General features: G+C 46.2%; 1 protein-coding gene across 1 annotated transcript; it reads left to right on the forward strand.

Annotated features, from left to right (window-relative positions):
* Window positions 1-9,120: 9,120 nt before the first annotated feature.
* Window positions 9,121-13,940, forward strand: LOC144161869 (uncharacterized). Its single transcript, XM_077692446.1, has one exon. The coding sequence runs from the start codon at window positions 9,419-9,421 to the stop codon at window positions 11,030-11,032; it is 1,614 nt and encodes a 537-aa protein (XP_077548572.1). The 5' UTR covers window positions 9,121-9,418; the 3' UTR covers window positions 11,033-13,940.
* Window positions 13,941-23,613: the final 9,673 nt, after the last annotated feature.

Raw genomic sequence — 23,613 nt, forward strand, 5'->3', positions numbered from 1 at the left:
TGTACGAATGATTTTGTTGCAATGAGTGATTGCATATTTTGTTGTTCTGCGTATGCTGTACATGTGCTGAAAAAAAAAAGTTGATGTGAACTTTTGGCTTAAGAGGGGAGGGATGTTACGTCCCGCAGCTCGGCATCTTGCAGTGTTCGGCGTAGCGCGCGCCCGGTGCTATCTCTTCATAAGATCTGAGCGACTGTCTACGCGACGGTGACGTAGTGTGCGCCGGCTTCATAAGCCGGCAGCCCTAACTGTGTGTGCTTCTTGACTTGTACCTTGTGCTGACGCCAGTCCATGCGTCGAATAAAGCAATAAGCCACTGCTGCCGTGTCGCTGTGCTCCCATCATTTCCAAACTCAACATGTGTAATAGCGTAAATGGAGATAATTCGTGGAAAAAATTGAAAATCGAGAAATTATATATATATATATATATATATAGAAAGTAAGGGTTGGCAGTCAAGAAAACCTCGGAAAGCAAAGGGGAAATTGTGGTAGGCCATTGAAACAGATAAAGAATTTGGAAAGAAAGAAAGAAAGCGGAGAAAAAATGCCCGCCAGGTGGGATACGAGCCCACGACCTCCAGAATACCGGTCTGGCGATAACCACTACGGTACCGGCGGGGCGATTTTCCCCCCCGCTTTCTGGGGTATTTATGTCAATGTAATTTTTTTCCTGTCCTTGGGGGTGGTAGCCAACGCCACTCTGTTGGCGGTTCGGTTGTAACATCCGCCTCAGTGGATCTTTGCGTTAGAACGGTGGTTTGGGCTAGTTGGGGCATACTGAAATTCGAAACTGCGCAAAAAGACGTCGTTTTGTTGTCCCGTCTTTTTGCGCTGTTTTGAATTTCAGTGGATCTTTCGTCTCGGTGGTGTTGCGACCGGGAAGGCCGACCCGAGCCGAGCTCCGTCGCCTCCGACATACGTGTGGTAGCGTGGTATGAAGTGAGCGGCCAGCCGCTTTTGCAGCCGTGAAGAAGTCCAGAAGCCGTTGGCTGACGTAACTGTTTACATCATAGTGAGAGGTGAGCCGAAGCCAAAGAACAATGCCCCGACGGGCGAGGTTACAGTACAGGACTCGAGCAGAGTGACAGCATTGATTCACTGCTCAAACAGGAATGAGTTATAGCGCTTGAGGGGCTCGTATTTATACCCAAAAGCGCCAACGGTCAAAACAGCGTTCCCTCTAGATTGTGCACACACCACGAACGACACAAACACACACAACACTCTTTACAGAGTTCGTGAGCAGTCGGTAGAATCGGCGCACGCTGATCCCGAGAGAGGGGAAAGAGGAAGTCTCTTTAGCGGTGTTCCGTGTCCTTGGGCAAATCTCGGCGTGCCTCGCCGGCAACCGCCGAAGTTTGCAACGCGCCGAAAGCGAAGCGTCTGACCCGGGCTTGCCGAGACGTGAAAACATGAGTCACCAAGACGGTGTGGCTTGCTCGAAACCCGCACGTAGTGGAGGCTTCGCCGCACGGCCGAGGAGTATTAAAACGAAGCCCAGCGGCGGCCTCAATCGTAACAGTGGACATTGAGGCTCGATCGGACCTAACGTCTTGGTGGATGTTTCGTCTCGCCGATCACGTGACGGATTTGACGTTCTAACACGGTTGATCTTTTATCTCGTTCGACATTCAGGACAGAAGCATTCAGGAGGCGTGGCAGACGAAGGGGTAGGAACGTGTCGTTTACGCTTAGTGGTGTCACGGCTAGAACGTGTAGAACTAGATAACTCGGCGTTAGCTAAGCGGGTTGCAGAACTGGGGGCAGTAAAAGTAGGAAACGCGACGAACGCAGGGCCTTTAAGGCAAAGTTAGAAGCAGCTGAAAGAAAGCTAGAAAGAATCGTCATTTCGCCAAACATTGACTAACACCTCGGGCTATGCAGCGGAGGGGAGGCATGCCCCGCGGTGACACAAAGGACGGCAGGTTAGAAAGGCAATCACTACTTCTACGTGCTGGAAGGTAGGCAAGCTAAACCAGTCGGAAAGCAGGGTGAAGAACAGCACGTGGCAGATGGCGTGGTAATCATTGCGGGAGATTCGAACATGAAGAGCAGCAGTGCTGGAGGAACGGGATGGGTAGACGGTGATATCCGTGTGAAGGACGGGTGTTTCCCCTTTCAGACCTTGCAGACCGTAATGTCAGAAGGAAAGGGGCAGCTCGCGTTGTTCAGGAATGCTAGAAACCCAGTTGTGATTGCCGCGGGGCTAATCGATGTTCTCAAGGGAGAGGAGAGAAACCTTGGCCGGGAGATAGCAAAGGGGGTAAACGAGCTGCGGGCGACGCCCCCAAATGTGCTGATTGCAGCCTGCACAGTGACGGAGGTGAGAAAGCAGGGCATGCACTCCGAACGGCCAGTACTCGCTGCTAACAGCGACATTGAAAGGCGAGGGATTTACCTCGCGCTTCAAGTGATAGACGTGAACAGGGTAGTGGGAAGCAATGCACATAGGGACGGAATTAACTTCAGTTCCAGGCTATGAAACAAGCTGAGGTGGCGCTTAGGTTGTAAGAGCAGTAGCTTTTTTAGGGGGCACAGCGAAGCTAAGGCAGGCAAACTAGGAGACAAATGGGAACCTAGGGACGTATAAACACTCAACGCTGGGCGGCAGCCAAGCCTAGAGCGAACCCAAGAACCTATAGCCATAGCTGAGAACGTAGACAAAGGAAATTTGAGTGGAAACAATACCACAAACAATTTTGTGAGACAGAAATAAACCTTCTAAATGGGAAGCGAAAAGGAAAAGCAAAGTCAATAATTATTTAATCAGATACATAAATATGGAGGGATGCAGAAAGCCTGATAAGTGGGTGGAAATTGAAAACCAACTTGAACGGGTAGAAATAAACGCGAAAGTCTTGGCCGAGCCTCACCTCCTCGACCTGGAAGCTTTACCTTTCATAGGTAATGTATGAGACGTATGAACAAAACCGCAGGGATGAGGAGAGGGGGAGCCGTTGGCACGCTTATTGAACAAGGGACCGACTTGAAGAGAGTGCATGAAAGCTGCAAAAGCATCCATGGGTTAAATGCACGATAGCGGGAAAAAATACATAGTAGGAGCTGGGTATCTGTGGGCCGGCACCGAAGTTCGGAAGAAAAATTTGGAAATTAGGAAAATTTGCAAATGGTAAACTGTTTGAGGAGATACATCAACGAGTTCAAAGATTTCGGTGAAATAACCTTAGTTGGAGATATGAATGCACAAATGGAAGACTTGGGTAGATAAACAGATCACAATGGTTCTCTAGAGATAGGTTTGTGTCCGGAAAACTGGCGTATAATAGTACACAGTAAACAAGTGTAACGGACAAATAACGTGGGAAAGAGATACTAGAGAGTCCAGCATAGGCTATGGTCTAGTTTCCGAGACAGTATACGAAAGGTTTCTGGAAATGAGGATACATGAAAACGGAACAGACCGCTTAGGAAGCGAGCACAAGTGCCTTACACCTTGCACTTTGGAGGCGCAACACAGACGAATTTAGAAATTCGTACAGCGGGGGGAAATAATTTGAACAATAAACAGTTGAAGAGCATTTATGATGCGATAGACGACAAAATCAATAAGTACCAAGACAAAAAATGGGATTGCGACAAAATGATCGGGTTCGGAAAGCATACGATTGGTGAAGCGAAACAACGAAACCTAGGAAAGGAAACAGAAAGCCAAGAAGCTGGTGGAATAAGGAAATAAAAAAGGCTATTAAGCAGCGGAAAAACGGGTCGAGAGAACATAGCGAGGAAAGAAGAAATGGTGTGGAATCGTAGATAGCGAAGGAAAAATGGGATAGCTACAACGGAAAAAAACTGAAGTGCAGAAAATGGTTCAAGCAAAGATCAATAGAAACAGGCGAACAACGGATGGCAGAATTAGAGAAGAAGTACCAAAACGCATCAAAAAAAATTTGCAACCATGTAAAATTACTAAGCCCGAAAACGATATCTATGAAAAATTCTTGGTTGATTAGGAGGGCCAACATTTCGACGAAGAGCAGGCGGTGGCGCATATTCATCGAGTGATTAGTGAGTTGTTTAGAAGAATAGAGGAAGGGAAGAGTGCACCGATAAACTCAGCGCCACGGAAGACGGCGGGAAGATAAAGAAGTTTGAGAAACCGTAATTGGAAAAGAGCAAACAGCAGTGAGCCCGGACGGAATACCAATGCAGGTGATAAACCTGCCCGGACAAACAATAAGGCATCGTTTTTGCAGGCAATACATAAGGTGATACAAACTAAGCAAGTGCTGTAGGTTTGGGTAGATAGTAGGATGAATTAATTATATAAAGGCAGAGGCAAGAAAGCCAGTATTCATTTATAAACACCCTTCACAGTAACGTCAGTGGTGTATAGATCCACATTGGAGGCGATAAGAGCTGAAATTCAAGCACGGATGGAAAAAAGTGAACACATTGGGGAACTGCAGAAAGGATTTAAACAATACAGTCCCTTGCGTAATCATTTCTTTATGATAACACACTGCAATGAAATTGCGAAAGCTCAGAACAGACGGGTACGGATTATGTTCTTGGACATTAAAAGAACATATAACAATGTAAACAGAGAAATGCTGCAGAGAATATTGAATATCCAGGTCTTAGAGGAGAAGTTGATACAGTTCCTTATAGCAGTCTATAAAGACAATAGAGTGCACCATACTTGGGAACTGCAGAAATGCGCACAGCAGGTCAACACCCACCGGGAATCGAAACAAGGATGCGCTTTGAGCCCAATAGGATTTAGGTATCACATGGCTGGGTTAGAAAACACACAAGAAAAAGTCAGATATGGCTCAAACTAACGCATATGTTGCAAGGCTAAGTGGTACAATCGCGTATTCGGGGAATGTTTTACGTAGAAGGCATTGTTCTTTTAGCTGAAAAGCAGAGCGGTATGCAACGGCTCATAAATATTAGTGGCCACGATGCCCCAGACCTCGGGTTAAATATTAACAGTGAAAAACCAGGAGTAATGGTTATCAACTGCACTAGCAGTGACGTAGTGTAAATTCAACGATGTGTATCTCGGAGAGTGAACGAATATGCATGAGACAGTGTGGATAAATGAAGGTGACAACTACTTAAGAACTCACGATGACCAACTTAAGAGTAAGGAAAGCGTAACGCAGCTATAATGAAGCATAGATTCTTTGGGGTATAAGAAATATAAGCTAGTGAGATGAATGTGGAAAGGAATAATGGTTCCGGGCCTCACATGTGCGAACGCAGTGCTCTGCTTAACATAAGACGTTCTAGTATGCATTGACGTGAACCAGCCAGCAATATGTCCTTTGGCCTAAGGAGCGCACGGTAACAGAACTAACCAAGCTGTGCAGTTAGATATGGGCTGGACGGCGTTTGAGGTTGGAGAAGCTCAGAGTGAAATATATTTGAGGCGGGAATGGGGTTCGGAGCAATGGACAGCTAAACGTGTGTGGACAGCTAAAGTTTGTAAGAACCTATACATGAAAAGCGTAAGAACCTATACATGTAGTCTTCCTTAGACACGCAGTGGCTAGGGAACTCCTACAAGGCTATCGATAAAAAATGGAAAGAACAGTGGAGAGCGAAAGAAAGCCAATGTAACCGAAAAAGAAGCAAGGCAGATAGAAATTAGTAAAGGGAGAGAAAAAACACAAGATAATTCTTCGCTCGAGATGTCCAGGGCTGATACATTTCACATAAAGAAAAAATTCCCCCGCATTTCCCCGAGGGGGAGAATGTGAAAGTGCGAATGCACGAGTTCATTGCGCGGTCCGGTAATGTAAATGAGTAGTCGAGAGAGATCACACACACACACACAAGTATACAGAAAGAAAGATACATTTATTGTTGGATTGTATTTCACTAGTTGTTGGGGGTACCGTTGCCTGCGAACGATCCGCCATCATCGGTATCGAGACTGACGAACGAGCGATCCGCTCTCGACGGTGGCAGGAGCTCGACTGATCCTCCCGCGCCACGCGGCCGGTACGCGAGCGCCCCCACGCGTCGGAAATCCGAAGCGCACGCGAAGCGAGCGAGCGCTCTCCCGCCCGAAGTGGAGAGGAGGCGCCCACGCTCGTAGTGAAACTGCGAGGAGAGAGGAGGAGGAGAGTAGCTCACGCCGCTACGGCGAGGAGAGGAGAGGGGAGAGTGGAGAGGAGGAGCGCACCACCGCCCAGGCCGCCGCGCCTGCCCGCGCGCCGGCCCGCCGCTCCCCGCCGTAGCGCCGGCGCCGTTGCTAGGCACGCGCTCATCTCCGTTGCTAGGGGAGAGGAGGTGCCCGATAACACCTGCCGCGCCGGAGCGGCGGACGGACGGCGGCGGACGAAGTAGGCTCGACTAAGAAGTGCATTCGCACTTAAAATGTCTAATTTCAATGCTAGTGCTTTGCCCTTTTACGCTAGAGAAGGTTGCTTGCGAACTAAGAGTTTTCGGCGGAAGTATATGCAAAATGACGGGATATGCGTGGTCTGCAGTAAAGAAAGAGAAACTATGTGCAGATAGCATTGTACTGCGAGTGTATCCATCCAAACCTACATGAGGGAAATATTCACTTTCCAGAAGCCCTAGGACGTAAGGGTCGCGCAGAGGGAGGTAACTTCAAGGCTGTCGAGGCGACGAAAACGAATTTAGAATGATGGTGGACGAAAAGCAGAGAGGGGAATATTGCCTAGGAAGGCTACCACCTGTAACAGAACTAATTAGAATTTTATGCCTGCCCTAAGAGCTGCGCTAGTATAAAACTAAGAGTAAAATACAGATTAAAATACCCCGCTGCAAAAGGGGTACCACTAGAAATCATCATCATCATCTGCGTAATCATGACCACAAATATTCACAGAGAATTTAAAGCTTGTGATACCCCAAACAAATGGATCAGCCCTTTTTATAGGAAATTACAAATGCTCCATACAAAAAAAGCCAGTTTAACATTCATTTTTAAATAATAGATAGAAGCGTCGTACTAAATGCAAGAAAGTATCTCACACCATGTACAGTGCTGAGTTTTACCATTCCTCTATTGATAAAACCAGGAACTGGCCTGCATGAGTTCCGATATTTTGTCCTGACAGAGCGCGCAGAAAGCAAAGCATACTGGAGATTACATGCCTTTGGCAAGGAGTCGTTTTTCATTTGTTGCTTTTTTTGTAGCGCCAGGTGAGACTCTTTAATGAAATAGTCGAACATGATTGCCGGGTCTGAAAGAGAAACACATTTGAGGCTTAAAGGAACCTTCTCTGTAAATGTTGGGTAGAAGCGACGTTAGTCGATTTCCTGGTTCTATAGAGTACCTACATATGGCTTGTGTAAATGCAACATAGGCTGTTAAAGTAACGTAAAAGTAAAAAAACTGTCGACATCAACTTGCTGAGGAGACTTGAAATGCCCCTGAAAATTATTGCTTAAAGAGGCTGGTGCAGGTTAACCATGAGCCACCATCACTGGACTTGTGTACTGATAGGTAGGCTCCGAAAAGTACAGGTGCACTGTACCTGGCCCCGAAATTTTCAGGCTGTTTTATCAGTGTAGGTCATACTGTTTTATCCAATTTACCCTAAGTGTTAATGCTTCCACGGATATATGTTATTCCTAAAAATAATCACAGTTCCACCTTCTATGAAATCTGCTGAAAGAGCGGAGGTGTGCTTCTCTGGTGCCAGCTTAAACGACAATGGGTGCTCGTTCGAGAATGGCAGCGCGGACACCGCGCAAATCGTACTGTTCGCGCAAGTGAATCGGCAGCTACACTTCAGCTACGGAAGTCTCCGTCCCCTCTCCGTCTCGGGAGGGATAGAACCACGCCCTGAAATTCTACAGCGCCCTCTGTCAGCGGGTATCGGAACCAGGGTTTGTGAGTCCGCCGGCAGGTCTGGGGACCTGCTCCTACCCATGTGCACGGTATAACAGCAATTAGCGGGAACGGCGCTTCTGTTGGCGGTCACGTAGCGTCACAAGCAGTTCGGCCTGTGCTTTAGATACGACCTGCTTTAGAGGTTGTGACCTGCCCACCGCAGCGGGCCACAATGGGAGCCAGCGCACCGAAACATTGCTGTGTAGAGACGGCGCACTCCGTCCGGTGGTGCTACGTTTATTCCCCAACTTCGCCAGTTTCGCTTCGCTCGCAGATCTACCTGGGACTGTTCGCACAAAATGTACAGCGATTGTACCAATCATTGTAGCGATGAGCACCTATAATATTGGGCAGGTCCGTGAATTTACGGTACAGTCTAGACCCACTCCTTAGCTAAGAAAATTCCAACGTACAGAAACAACCAAGATATCTGCCTGGTCCACCAGCATTCTTTATTTTCAAGAATTCCCGTTCAATCAAAGATTCGGACACTTTATTGACTATGACGTTTCGTCGAGCAGCTTTCTTTTTACGGGAAGCTTACCAAAATACTTGCAAAAAAGTTTAAGGAAGTCTTCAACTTGTATGAAACAGCTTCAACAAGGCAATTCTGTGGGCTGAAGGACCGTCATTATTGTGCGAAAACACTGTTTTCCGTGCGAAGAGAGCACTAATCGTGGCAACCTCTTCACCGGCTATGGCATTTCCGCCATAACTGGAGCCACGTTTGTAGTATGGCCATCCGGGTGGCTTACAAGCCCAAAAAATAGCCAAGTGGGCATGACAGTCCTCTCCGGCTAATGACTGCAGTTAAAAATGCAGTTATCTTCGTGATATCTTTTTAAACTACTGCACCCCTACCGATGCCTTGGGAACCTGGTGTAAAAAGTGCTTTTGAAGTGAAGTGAAGTGAAAGTTTATTTCATGAAAGCAATACAAACATATTGGTATACAGCCGAGGGTCCCAGAGTCAGAAGACTGAAAGGGGACCCTCGATTTTGAATACATACGATAATTGCATGAAAGCAGCAAATGGGCACAAGAGCGCATCGGTTAAGTACGCGGTGTAAAATGATACATACGAAAATACTTACGAAAATACAAACGAAAATACATACACTCAAAAAGGTAGCCGGACCAAATAACCAACCAGTTCAATCAATTCGTGAACAAGAAAATAGGAAACAAAGTCACATGAGAACACCAGGAAAGTACGCAATAGTTAAGAACAAAAAAAAGTTATTTACTGCAGCAAAAGAAATTCTCTGAGATTTTTCTTAAAGCAAGCTAGGGACGGGCATGATTTAATGGCCATTGGCAAATTATTCCAAAATGTGACAGCTGCAAAACAAGTGGTTTTCTTCCCATAATTAGTGTGAACAGTCGGTAGTAAGAAATTGTCATTTCTTGAAAACCTAGTGGTGCTTTTGCCGCGCAAAATAGTGACATCGATAAGGTTATATGAAAGGTTGCAATGTAGCAATTTGTAAAAAAACATTCCTAAGTTATAGTGAAACAGCGCTTTGATTGATAGTATGGGAGCAGCATTCGTGGGCATGGGAGCAGCATTCGTGAAACCATGCCGAAAATTCTTCTCTACGCCCCGCAGGTTTTGCTGACCGTCTTTTTCGTCTGGCCATCTCGTCCTACGCGCATCGATCCTGGGCAGGCCTTTCAAGCGTCAACTGGCGATGACGTTCTGGATATCTACAATCGTGGCTGCGACGGTATCAACCTTCGACTAAGCAACTCGTCGTTCACTCGGAACACGGCCAAAGTGACGGCGGCAGCACTGTGGCGCACGGATATAAACAAGCCGCGCAGCACACTTGTCTTCAGTGGGCATGGGAGCAGCATTCGTGAAACCATGCCGAAAATTCTCTACGCCCCGCAGGTTTTGCTGACCGTCTTTTTCGTCTGGCCATCTCGTCCTACGCGCATCGATCCTGGGAAGGCCTTTCAAGCGTCAACTGGCGATGACGTTCTGGATATCTACAATCGTGGCTGCGACGGTATCAACCTTCGACTAAGCAACTCGTCGTTTACTCGGAACACGGCCAAAGTGACGGCGGCAGCACTGTGGCGCACGGATATAAACAAGCCGCGCAGCACACTTGCCTTCAGTGGGCATGGGAGCAGCATTCGTGAAACCATGCCGAAAATTCTTCTCTACGCCCCGCAGGTGCGTAATCAGTTCTCTCTTTTCGCACAGCGATCTAACAATCGCTTTTTGATACTGCTCCCATGCCCACAAGTGTTTTGTAAAACATTGCTCGATTGCGTTGATGTCGCGCTGTTGCTGCTTCTGTCAGGCGACATAGAGACTAACCCTGGTCCTTCTACCCGAAACCAACCCGCAGCTCGCGACGAACCTCTGGATGCGAACTCGGAGCAAATAAACACAATGCTTCAGATACTCAAAGACATCAACGAACGGACAATCATATTAACTAAAGGGCAAGCGGATGTTCAAACAGATATCAGAGAAATCAAGTCTGGCCAGCAGGCCATAGAAACAAAGCTGGTTGACATTTTCGGCCGTCTTGAATGCTTAGAATCAAAATCGGAAGCGATAGAGCAGATGAGTGATGACCTGGCGGCTGTCAGCGACGCTGCAGAGCGCTTGATGTCGCAGCAGGACGTCTTGCAATCTCGCCTGGACGACCTAGAGGACAGGTCACGGAGAAATAACCTGCTCGTTCATGGCATCCCGGACTCGCGGGAATCGTGGCAAGAAACAGAGGAGAAGACGCTAGCTGCGCTATCAAGTGCGACAGGAAAAAACATTACTGGAAACGATGTCGATCGCGTTCACCGCATAGGTACCTTTTCCAGCTCCAAATCTCGCCCGGTCATCATTAAATTTCGCAGCTTCAAGATGAAGGAAGCGATTCTTTCCGACCGCGCAGTTTTAAAAACTAAAAACATTGCGGTATCGGAAGACTACTCAGCCGGGACAAGGCAGGCTAGAAAGAAACTTCTAGAATTCGGCAAAGGCCAACCACACTCTCCCCAATTCCAGTTGCGCTATAACAAACTAATAATAGATGACCGGTGCTTCATGTACGATGCCGTGTCTGACAGCGTAAAAGAAATCAAACGGGCGCCGCCTACTGCGCCACTTCCCGAGACCACGTCCGCAGCACCGCTTTTTGCGAGTGCGTCTGCTTCGCCCGGCAGCCCGACCAGCTAGGAACACGCGAGGGGAGCTGGTGCACCGATGTCATGTGTCTCCATAATTCTAGCAAACACTCGCAGTGTAACAAGCAAACGGGAATCCCTTAACTCTGTCATTAACACCATCAGCGCAGACATTATAGCACTCACTGAAACATGGTTGCACGCACACATTCATGATAGTGAAATTTTCGACATGTCTTGTTTTAACGTCTATCGCTGCGATCGCACCTTGCGTCGAGGCGGTGGCGTATTACTTGCTGTCAAAAAGTCTTATCCATCTCACTTAATTCACATTCATACTGATTTAGAGTCTGTATTGTCTTGCGTTGACATTGGTCACCGGAAATTTTTTATTGGCGTTTGTTACCGTCCACCTTCATATCCCCCAACGTTTGTCTCTGAACTACACGATGCCCTGAATATTGTTTCTACACGACACCCCAATGCTCCTATATTCCTTATGGGTGATTTTAACTTCCCACATATTTCTTGGTCTTCGGACACTCCCGCATCCAAACCACCTTCATCTCAAACAACTGAATTTCTGAATCTTTGTTCATTATTTTCCTTTTCCCGGCTCGTTTCTGAACCAACTAGAACCACGCAAGAGACCGCTAACATACTGGATTTGATATTAACTACGCACCCCAATTTTGCTTCCCCGATTTCACACCTACCCGGTCTGAGCGACCACTCGCTCCTTTCATTTAATATAAACGTTCCACTAAGCAAGGCTACGATCTCAACTAAGCAAATTCGCGACTACTCAAGAGCTGACTTTGAAACTATTAACAACGAACTAGCTTGCTTTCTGGACATTTTCTTGTTGCATTTTGATACGCGTACCGTTCAAGAAAACTGGAACCTATTTAAAAATAAAATTCACGAACTAACTAATAAATAGATCCCTCTGCGCACAATAAATTCTAACCCGGAGGCGCCTTGGTAAAACAGGCAGTTAAACAGGCTATCTAATCGAAAAAAGCGCTGCTATCGTCTGGCTAAAAAATCCCCGAGTGATTACCGATGGAACGCATACACAGCCGCCAACAAAGCATACATTGCAGCAGTAAAACTTGCCAAATCGCACTTTCTTCAGCACACGCTTCCTTCTATGCTTATTAACGACCCTAAAAAATTTTGGCGTGTGATCACTCCTTCTAAAACGAATAGCATTACATTGACTGGGCCAGATGGTTCCATCATACCCAGTAGCGAATGTTCTTCCCTACTCAATGCAGTTTTTTGCCAGAACTTTGTTGTTTCTTCTAACCCCTCACTACCTGAACTTCAGAACTGTAACTATCTTTCCATGGACCCCATTGTTACTGACCCAGGTGGTGTAAGTAAAATAATCCAGTCATGGAAACCCACATCAAGCCCCGGTGTTGACCTTATTAATATGAAGTTCTTAAAAAGTACTGTTGTGTATTCCTCTATTATTTTGTGCAAAATCTTCCAGCAGACCCTCGACACGAGCATCTTGCCTGCGGACTGGGAAGTCGGGAAGGTGGTGCCACTCCATAAGTCCGGTAACAAACACACGCCTAACAATTTCCGACCCATATCGCTAACAAGTATTCCATGCAAAATTCTTGAACATGTAATTTTTTCCCATTTGGTCAAATTTCTTGAATTTAACTCTTTCTTCTCACCCGCGCAACATGGTTTTCGAAGAAAGTTCTCGTGCGAGATCCAATTGCTTTCTTTAACCCACAAGCTACATTTAATTTTAGGTCGCCGCTCATCCGCTGATTGTATTTTCCTCGATTTCTCGAAGGCTTTTGACAAAGTGTCTCACAAACTACTCCTTTACAAACTAAGCAAGTTAAATCTAGATCCTAAGTTGTTTGCATGGATTGAATATTTCCTTTCTAATCGTTTCCAGTTCGTCACAGCCAATAACTATGAATCTCCACCCAGTTCTGTTCATTCTGGTGTTCCCCAGGGCTCTGTCTTGGGACCACTTTTGTTTTTGATATACGTTAATGATCTACCTAGCTGTGTTCTCTCTAATATTCACTTGTTTGCAGATGACTGTGTTATTTTTCGGGAAATTAACAACGATAACGACGTTACGGCACTGCAATCAGACATTAATGCAATTTCTAACTGGTGTGAGCAATGGTTAATGGATCTTAATACTACTAAGTGCAAAGTCTTACGCATTTCAAGAACAGCCCCTTCGACTGCTTCCTATTATCTTAACAACACTCTTTTTGAACCTGTAACGTCGTATCGATACCTGGGAATTCACATCACAACTGATCTTACCTGATCGCTTCATATTAATACCGTTATTAATAATGCCAATCGCATGCTTGGCTACCTTCGCCGCAACTTCTTTTCTGCACCTACCTCTTTAAAAACACTTTTGTACAATTCATTGGTTCGTTCCAAACTCGAATATGCGTCATCCATTTGGGACCCGAGCCATCACTATCTGGTGACATCGCTTGAGCTTGTGCAGAACAACGCAGCACGCTTTATTCTCGGCAATTTCACCCGTGCGGCAAGTGTCACGTCCATGAAAAACTTGCTTCAATTGCCCACTCTAAGTTCACCCCGCAAACACTTTCGCCTCTGTCTCTTTCACAAAATTTACTACCATAATTCGCCCCTATGCAGTGAGTTAATTACTCCTCCTTCATATATTTCTTCTCGTATTGACCACCGACACAAAGTAGGAACAATATCATGTAACACCAACGCCTTCTCTCAGTCATTTATTCCTCGGACGTCACAAGATTGGAACCGCCTTCCCGGACTGACCGCCGCAATCGAAGACAACCGTCAGTTTCGTGCAGCCCTAGCTAACATTGTATGATTGGGACCCATCTATGTTTGTACTTAACTGCTTACTACTTTTGTTGCTGCTTTCTAGTTTTGTGTATAAACCTTGTAACCCACTCCCCTCTGAAATGCCTATCGGCCTTGAGGGTACAAATAAATAAATAAATAAATATGTTATTCTGACGCAGAAGCCCTGAGGCAGAGGAGTGACAGGAACTAAATGTTATGATGCGAATACATTGGTTTTGAATATGTTGCACAGATGTAACGTGAGAAGGGTATGTGTTGCCCCATGAGACAATGCCGTAATGAAAATGGCTGTGAACGAAAGCAAAATACAAAGATAATAAAGCTGTATGAGGAAAAAAGCGGCGAGCTTTAATTAAAGCTCTTATGCCGAACGCCGTTTTCTGCTTGAGATTAGAAAAATGCGAAGAAAATGTAAGGTGAGGGTCGAGGTGAATACCAAGGAATGTAACATCGTCGCAAGTTGTGATTAAATGAGGTCCAAGGTTTAATTCTGGAAAAAAAGTTATGGGTTTCTGATAAGACCTAAAGACCATGAATTTAGTTTTCTCAGGGTTAATCACTAAATAGTTGTCACGGCACCACTTTACAACGTTAATTAGTACTGCATTCAAGTATGTCGTGAGACAAATAAATGATTTATCAGATAAAGAAATGGTTGTATCATCAGCATACAAGACGCAATGGGAAGAACTAACGCAATCCGGAAGGTCATTAATATACAAAATAAAGAGTAAAGGACCTAAAATTGACCCCTGGGGCACACCTTGGTTAAATGTTCTAGTTTCTGAAAACGCGTTAGCCACATATACAGAGTATTGCCTGTTAAGTAAATAGTTTTTCAAAAATATTAGAGGTGGTCCTGTTATGCCAAAGCTTCCAATTTTTTAAACAAGATATGATTAATCATGTCGAACGCCTTTGTAAAGTCCAAAAAAACTGAACCCACAAAATTTCCAGAGTCAATAGATTTTTTAATGAAATCCGTTAGGGAAAGTAATGCTAGGTTAGTCGAACGTCCAGACCGGAAACCGAATTGACATTGATTCAGTAGATTAAATTTATTGAGGTAGCTGTTCAGACGTTTGGCAAATATCTGTTCGATTAGTTTGCTCAGACAAGAAAGAATGGAAATTGGGCGGTAATTGGATATTAATAACCGGTCACCTTTTTTGAAAACAGGTACGACTTTTGCTTTCTTCAGAAAAGATGGAAAAGTGCCAGACTTAAAGACAAGATTTATTATGTGACTGAGTGTATTTACGACTGAATCGGAAACTAGCTTCAAATGACGAATAGAAATATTATCTAGACCTGGGCTAGTGTTTTTCAGCGTACCAAGCGTAGAGAGCACTTCTGCTGTAACTGGAAACAAAAAAGAATGATTGGCTAGCACGCCTCAAACCAAGTTGTGCGTTCAAGGACTGGGGGGTATTGTTATAAACGGACGAAAAATACTCGCAAAAGGCATTAGCAATGTGAGTGGGTTCCGTCAAGATTATTCCATTATGGGTAATTTTTGGTATTGAGGCATTACCTGTAGCTGTGTTAAGGAAGGTATTTAGCAGATTCCATTGTTTTTGGGGTCATTTTTGTGTTTAGAAAATTCATTTTCATAGTGCCGTATTTTTGCCCGTTTTAAGAGAATGTTCAAGAGGCCGCAGTATTTCTTGTACCGCTTAGCTAGATTGGAATTAAAGGGCTGTCTCTTCGTTTCCTTGTGCAGATTATCTTTTTTTCGTATGCTTACTAACAGCCCTTTAGTCATCCATGGATTGTGCGGATAACTGAATCTTTTTTACATTTAACCGTCGTGGTACTTAATGAAACGGCTTTTAAGAATTCACAAGAAAAGCGTTGCAGTGCTTCCTCTGCATCATCTATCGAATTAAAGAGACACCAGTCGGTCGCCACGATAGTTTCTTTAAATCTAACTGCGTCAAACACTGAAGTAACGCGGGAGTTGCGTATGCTTGTTACGTCAACGTCAAAAATAAGCAAAACAGGAAAATGGTCCGTGATATCTGTTTCAAGAACAGCTGAAAATGGTTGGGGTGATATGTTAGATAGTGCATGGTCTATTAACGTGCGAGGACCATTGCGCACACATCTTGTAGGCGCATGCATTAGAGATTCGAATCCAAATCCAGAAAAGCAGTCAGTGTAGGCAGCGTACAAGTTAGATTCGGTGTCCAGTAAGTTAATGTTTATGTCCCCTACTAACAGAACATCTTTATTTTCAAGTGACAGCTGGCATAGGATTGTATCTAGGTTGAGCAAGAATTCAGTGAAAGAAGATGACGGGGAACGATAAATGCAGCCAATGACAACATTTTTACCATGTGGAAGGAATGATCGATCTGTTTCAATCCACACCGATTCACAAAGGTTTTTGGTAAACAACAGATCATGTCTGCGTGTATACGATATATTAGGCGAAATGAACTCTGCTGTGCCTCCATGACTATCCGAAATTCTATGACAATACTCTGTTTGATACCGCGGAAAACTGTACATATTATTGTCATATTGAGATAGCCAAGTTTCAGATATACATATGAAGGAAAAGGAGTGGTTGAGCGTATCTAAAAAACTTTCAATCGTGTCAAGGTTTTTCTTAAGGCTTCGTGCATTGAAGTGAATTAGGGAGTGCCTATTGTCAAAAAGACGGAATTTGACTTCCTCGGGAGACAGCAAAGCCATCGGTTGCAATGTGGGGGCAGTTCTCAGAGGGTACAGGACTCTGGGTTATGTGAAAACCCTCAAGTCACGCTCAGTCGCTATGCGAAACACTTTGCTGTCCTCCGTTTTGCGAGCCTTGATGCGACAGTTATCCGTCCACAGAAACGGCCACTGGTGTTCCTTCTTGAGCGCTACAGCCTTTGAAAACAATTTCTTGTTTTCGAAAGTCAGATGCTCATTGACGAAGACAGGTGCATCTGTCTTCCCTGAGAACCCGATGTTGCTTGCGCAAAGCTTTGCTTTCTGTGCCCTGCGAAGGAAGTCACTCTTCTTTTCACGGGAGCAAAAGCGAACGATTATGTTTTTTTTTTCATTCTGTTTTTTTGACATGATGGGGACACGATGTATGACGTCGATGTCAGTAGCCTCAACAGGGCACTGGATAGCTTTCGCCATGCACTGCAATATATCATGGCAGTCTTGGCCATCCGTCACAGGCACTCCCTTAATCTCGATGTTGTTGAGTCTGGAGTACTGTTCTAGCTCGGCCACCCTTTTCTCAAGGGCTGCGTTGCGAGCCAAAAGCTCGTTGTTGGACGCTATCAGTTCAGCCTGTTGGGCCTTCATTGTGTCGTAATCTTTGCTCAAGAAGTTAACACTCTCAGCGAGCTCAGCTTGTTCACCAAGCCCCAAGTTTTCCAAATTAGTTTTAAACTTTTCGGCAAGTGCATCGATCATCCCTTCTAGGTTACCTTCGAGCAACGCTTCCAGCACTTCAATCTCCTTAGCTAGCTCAGCAGTTTTAGTCATTTCTAGACAGTAAATGAAACAGAAGAAGCCAAAAAACTCTGGGCAGCAGCAGTTGCGACTAGACAAGAAGAAACAGATTGAATATTGACACAACCGACCTGCAAACAGAGCAGACGTGATTCAGAGGAGTGGTCTCGTAGCCGCAAATGATGCTGCCAAACGAAGCCCGAGTTGCCGTGGACGCGCCTTTAAGAACCCTCTTGCTGGTGACAAGAACCGCGCAGGCACAGCTGGCTGCAGGAAGCGCACGCTCAGAAGGGGTCTTTTTGGCCAACGCTCAAGCGCACACTAGCGGGTAGTGGCGCAGGTGCACGTGGAATAAACCACGGAGGCAGGCGAGGCAGCAGAATCCAACAATGACGTGTCAGCAACAGAGGCTGCAAACAGAGCAGACGTGATTCAGAGGAGTGGTCTCGTAGCCGCAAATGCTGCTGCCAAATGAAGCCAGAGTTGCCGTGGACGCGCCTTTAAGAACCCTCTTGCTGGTGACAAGAACCGCGCAGGCGCAGCAGGCTGCAGGCAGCGCACGCTCAGAAGGGGTCTTTTTGGCCAACGCTCAAGCGCACACTAGCGGGTAGTGGCGCAGGCGCACGTGGAATAAACCACGGAGGCAGGCGAGGCAGCAGAATCCAACGATGACGTGCCAGCAACAGAGGCTGCAAACAGAGCAGACGTGATTCAGAAGAGTGGTCTCGTAGCCGCAAATGCTGCTGCCAATCGAGCAACTGCCAATCATGCTCAGCTGGACGCAATGAGTAGCACCACTTATGATATGCTCACTTAACGTAGCATTTAAGAAAAGCTGCATAGGATCTTTTAGCATATTTCTCATCGAAAATGTTTCCTTTGGCTCTATTTGTCATGGAGCTCTCGGAACCAGAAACATTGAGCTACTTTTAGTAGACTCGCTATCCATGCTGCTACGACACTGCGTCCGCAGAAGCTGACGGCGAACTACGATTGCGGGTTCGGTTCCTGTGCTTGTCAGAAAACACCAACGACATTCTTTGTGTTATGTTATACACGTGCGATGAAACATGTCGTAAGCCAATGTGAATTGACCGCGCACTGAATGTTATTTCTGATGCACTAAACGAAACAGCGCGTGCCAAGTGCTTTCTTGTATTTCCTTTTCTGATCCGCGCTACGGAACAAAATGCGGTGAATATTGCTTTGGGTTATATTCCTCATGATGTGCCCGCTGGGAACCACTTGGAACACTATGAAACGCATTAGCAAAAGGTTAGCTGCTCTGGACGCTTTTTGCGGGCGATTTTCCTGATGGGCAAGCATTTGGTCGACGTCTGCTGTGTGTGTGTTTGGGAAACCCAGCCAAGTTATCCTTTCGCATTAAAGAACTCCTATTTAAGCACATCGTTGGCACCACAAAATGTGCGCAATTCCCCTAAGGTGACTGGAGTGGTGTTGTTTCTTCGTAACTACAACAGCCATCGTGGCCTGAATCCTGGGATGTGTGGCAATACGTCTAGGGAGTGTCGGATTCGCCTCTGTTATTGCCTCGAAATTGCTCTGGCTCTGGCGTCTCGTCTCGCCGCGTAGTGCACTGGGTGCATGTGCATGGTAGAGGGGGAACAATGACGCATTCAGGAAGCGGCCATCGCCCTCGCCGTGAGTCAATCTAGAGCTGCTGTCATCATCACCGGCTCGCCGGAGGCGTGCGGAAATTTCACCATCAGAAGAATTAACCGCGCAACCCTCAAGATTCTTGCTCAACGCCCCCAAACCGTTTCATCAAAATCATCTGGGCCCTCCCTCATCTCGGCGTTCCGGGCAACAAGACCGCCCATCTTCTAGCTCGAGAGCTATCCCGCCGAGCCGCTGTTGCCGGAAGTAAGCCTGAGCTCATGCACCCGATGGTCACGTACCAAAAAATCATGCAACAACACCGACTAGAGCAACAGCCTCACTCCCCAGCGCAAAAACAACTCCAGAGAGAGCTGGCCCGACTTCTCCGTGCCCTTCAAACGAACACTTTCCCCCACCTTACCAGACGTCAAATTTTGGCTCCTACCTGTTTTCCCCGCAGTGCCGCTTCTGCGAGGCCCCCGAGAACCTCTATCACATTGTAGGAGGTTGCGACGAAGCCACACTTCCCCGCCCCAATCTCTATCCCATTTAGGGGTTTTGGAGAGAGCCTTGGCCCGCTCCACCCTTGAGGATCAGCGTCAGCTGGTCAATAGGGCTGTGGATGGGGCCCGAGTTCAAGGCGCCGTGGACTAAGGAAACCCCCCGAAGACTCCATTTTGTTTTTTTTTCTCATTCAATAAAGTGTATTCTCTCTCTGCCCCTAAGGTGAATTGACGAAAAATGAGTACAACGGAGCGAGAAAGGACGAAATAATAACAATGGCTAGCAGAGCAAACCCGCCTACAGCGAAGAAACTGGGATCAAATTGATCCAAGCCGTTGCAATGGCGTCGACAGGAACTACAAAACTGAAAACAATCAGTAAGAAATTCAGCACGTGGCATCCCCGAGCATGGGCAGCCCTCTATCTATAATGCGGAATGTGGGCTTAACAAGTTGCATCCTTACCGCAAAAAAATGCCTAGACGCTGCGATCGGCGTTTCAGTAAGCAGCCCCGGAATAAATTGTGGCCACTATCATTTGATTTATCATAAGCCGCTACCCTCTCCTTCGCCATAACAGCTACGAAGTATTGTAGTCGGCGTTCGTTGTCAATGTGACGTCATATGGTCGCTCACCCGCGTGTGCCGGAATGGATGACTTCTCTTAATATATGTATTTTTGCTCAGTGGCTCAGTGTGCTGCGCGACCAACAGTAGACGACAGAAAGGCTGGGCGTACAGGAGCTCCAGCGTTAAAAGTAATTCTATAAACCAAAACACTCTCACAGCTAGTGAAGATATTTTGCACAAATGAGACGCGACCGGAAGAGTGAATACTTGGAACAGAAATGGTCACACGCATGGCTAAAAAGATTATTGGACAATATAATTTATGGGCCTATTAGTTGGCTCAGAATAACAACATTTGAGTTCATTTATTGCAAACAAACCTGCAGCAAGAATTGCAGCTGGGAACTCTTAAGATTTAATATTTTGTTTTATGATGTACGATACCGTTGCTCCTTGCGTCCCACTGTGGATTACACTGGGTTAAGGTGCAGCTTAGAAACGTATCTCACGTATTTCTTTGTACTATAGCCAGTTCACAATATATATATATATATATAAGGCCACGTAACCACGTTATGAAATTTAAGGTTTGTCAAAAATTGTCTCGTCGGGTGAAGATTTACGGTTAAAAGCGGGACACAGATCTAAGCCATTCGACAGAGTTAGGGTGGGTCGCAAAGCAGACAACCTCCATCGCCAACATTACAAACCCTTCGACGACGTGTGACGAAGCAAGGCGTCTTAGCGTTCAAGTGGATATTCATGCTTTCGCATTCACAAGCCACCAGAAGTGCTTAAGTCTCCGCGGTATTTTGTTTTGGACATAAAACAAATGCAAGCTCCACATGGTTGCTATGCGTCACTTTAACTGTGAAAAGTACTGTGGGTGCCTACACCACGATGACGGCGCGCTAAGAATATTGCTACAACTTTGCGATTGCCCTCGCCTAGCATGCAGCCGGAAGCCTATTCCCACTTCCCGCTCTAGCGTCTGTCTCTGCTATCTTCCTGGCAAAGCATCCAGTCGAATGTACAGAGCCCGCACAGTTCGAGCTGACGTTGCTAAAAGTCAAGGGACCCTAATTTCTTACACCATATCTCATGGTTGGAGACACCGTCGCCCAGCTCGAACGTCGTAGGGAACTTATTGTAGTTGTCCGTGTACGAAATCAGATCCAATTTCAGATCCGGCCCTGAGCCTGAAACCGCGTTGCCATGAAAAGCGACGCACAGTGGTGAGGTTCTTAGTGACCGGAGTGCGTCTCTCGTTCCGTTCACCAAGGCTAGGCAAGCGGGCCTGCAAACGAAAAAGGCACAGATGCTGCTGACGCTGACGAGCACGTGCAAGAAACTGCAATTTGGTTGCGACTGATCAGGCAATGATTGTCCACGCATGCAGTGTGAAGGAATAACTTAAGCAAATGATGCTGCTAATACGGGCAAAATGTTCCTCTCAGCTACGACCGCGGAATCTACACCGCAGCTTGTACTTTAAAGGTGCGTCTAACCCCTTAGTTTGTGTCAACTAAATATCGGCAATTTGACTCATGGCAAAGAACGATGCCTTATGTTCTGCGCCACCCGGTGTGGTGTGTCAGTGGCTATGGCGTTGTGGTGCTACGCCCAAGGCCGCGGGTTCGATTCCCGGCCGGGCGGCCGCATATCTGATCCGCTCGAAAACACGGGCGTTTTCGCTTTTCAAGTGAAAAGCGAAACTGCCCGTGTGTTCGACATCTCGGCGCACGTTAAAAATCCCCAGGTGGTAAAAAGTCAACCTTTTCGTCAAAGTCAAAAGTCAAACGTCAATTCCAGCGGGTCCTCTTTACTTTGTTTTTTGTACTCGGGCATTTCCCGCCTCGGGTACCGCCTGGCAACGCATTCCTGGGATGCATGCGGTGTTAAACGTAAACAGCTCTGGTTTTTAAAAAATAATAGCATTAGTTTCTACACGAGGCCGAGTGATCTCACCAGTAATGTGTTTAGTCATACAATAGTGCCAAATGAGCTCTCTCCCAGTAAGTGCTACATTTCCCCATCGACATCGACTTCGTGCGTTTGAAACCTTTAAAAGCGCGACACTGAAAAAACGCGACACGAACAAAGGGAACACAGGGCGAATGCTACACGTCCTGTGTTCCCTTTGGTCGTGTCGCCTTTTATTAGTGTCGCGCTTTCTGACGGTTTCAAAATCCACTTTCACCAACTAGCCCAACTCGCCATTATGCTGCAGCCGATGTTTGACGTGATCGCCTGTGTGGGGCAAAAGAGAGAGACGGAGATTGTCCTTTGTAGACAAAACAACAGCGCTGGTTAGCCTGCTTTCTTCACCTTTGGTTCGTAGACGTTCAGCAGAGGGAAAGGCCGCCGAGGCTTTTGGCTGGTGCTCTGACCAATGTCATAGCTTTTCTGTTCAAGTAATTTGTGTCCAGGGAGCGAAAGGCGACACCAAGGCCTTGACCTAGAGCACGTGAATTTATATTGTTCATTGTTGTCAGCTACTTGTACATGATCTTCTTCCCATAAATACGGGCCTCGTACTAAACGTAGCAAAAAATCTGTCCTAGTTTCAATAAAGCTGCCGTTTTACAAGGCGTGTACAAAACCTTTCCTAACGCGTCCAACCCACCACATAAAGCTTTTCACGGAGAAGAATTTTTCGTCGCCCCTCGTCTTTCGTTTCCAGGGCGAACCCCTTGACCTAGCCTAGGCACAGTAAAATTCCTGAATTGAGCTTTCCTGTCACGAATCTGCATAAAAAACCGTACTTGTGTTTGGGAATTGTGGAACTGTCTACATACGTATGCGTCAGTCTCACGACAATGCCATTACAGCGGGAGCGATGGCAAAGCAACGAGTTATTGAACTTCTTGGCGCTCCCTAAATCGTCCACGCGTAACGATCACTGCGCAATCTTCGCTCGTGGCGCACACACACCCGCCGTTACTGCGCCTTAAAAACTTAGTCGCTCGCTAACACTAAGGGGTGTATGTACAACAAGCGACTCTTTTTTGCATAAGAATGAAACGCGGTAAAGGCATTTCGCAAATGTAAAAAATACAAGGAGATAACACGCGACATCCGCCAAACAACGCTGGTAGTCCCCTGACTTAAGCTATCAAAACTGCAGCATGAGGCTAGTAGTAAATGTGTGGAGACAATTTTAAGATTGCTCACTGAGCAAATGGCGGCCTAATATAATTCACAGCAAACTGCCGTCCGTGGGCTGCAGTTGCCAAACTTCCGGGAACGTTCCACAACCGGACCGGCTAGCTCCTATCGTTTACTTGAAATTCAATAGTATGTGCTTCTGATACCAGGTGCACTTTTCACCAGAATTAATTGCGCACACTGTATGCATTGTTTCGAATCCCGTTTTGACGAATGTACTGTGAGAAAGGACGTCTGGTAAGAGTGCCAAGTTTGCCCGCGCTCTTAAGAAAACATGTCTATAAGAGGTTATAATGTACGATGCAAGAGTTCGTTGTGTTTTCTTAATAAATCTCCTATGGCTTTTCTTCGGATATGATTTGAGCCGTCGTTTTTATTATTTGGTTAATAGCTTGGAGACGAGTTTTGGGGTTTTACCTTACGTCGTCGGCCGAACCAACTTTTCGAACCACGT

This window comes from Haemaphysalis longicornis, unplaced genomic scaffold (assembly GCF_048455015.1).
Source record: "Haemaphysalis longicornis isolate Haplotype H1 unplaced genomic scaffold, Haemaphysalis longicornis Haplotype H1 scaffold_12, whole genome shotgun sequence".
NCBI lineage: Eukaryota > Metazoa > Arthropoda > Arachnida > Ixodida > Ixodidae > Haemaphysalis > Haemaphysalis longicornis.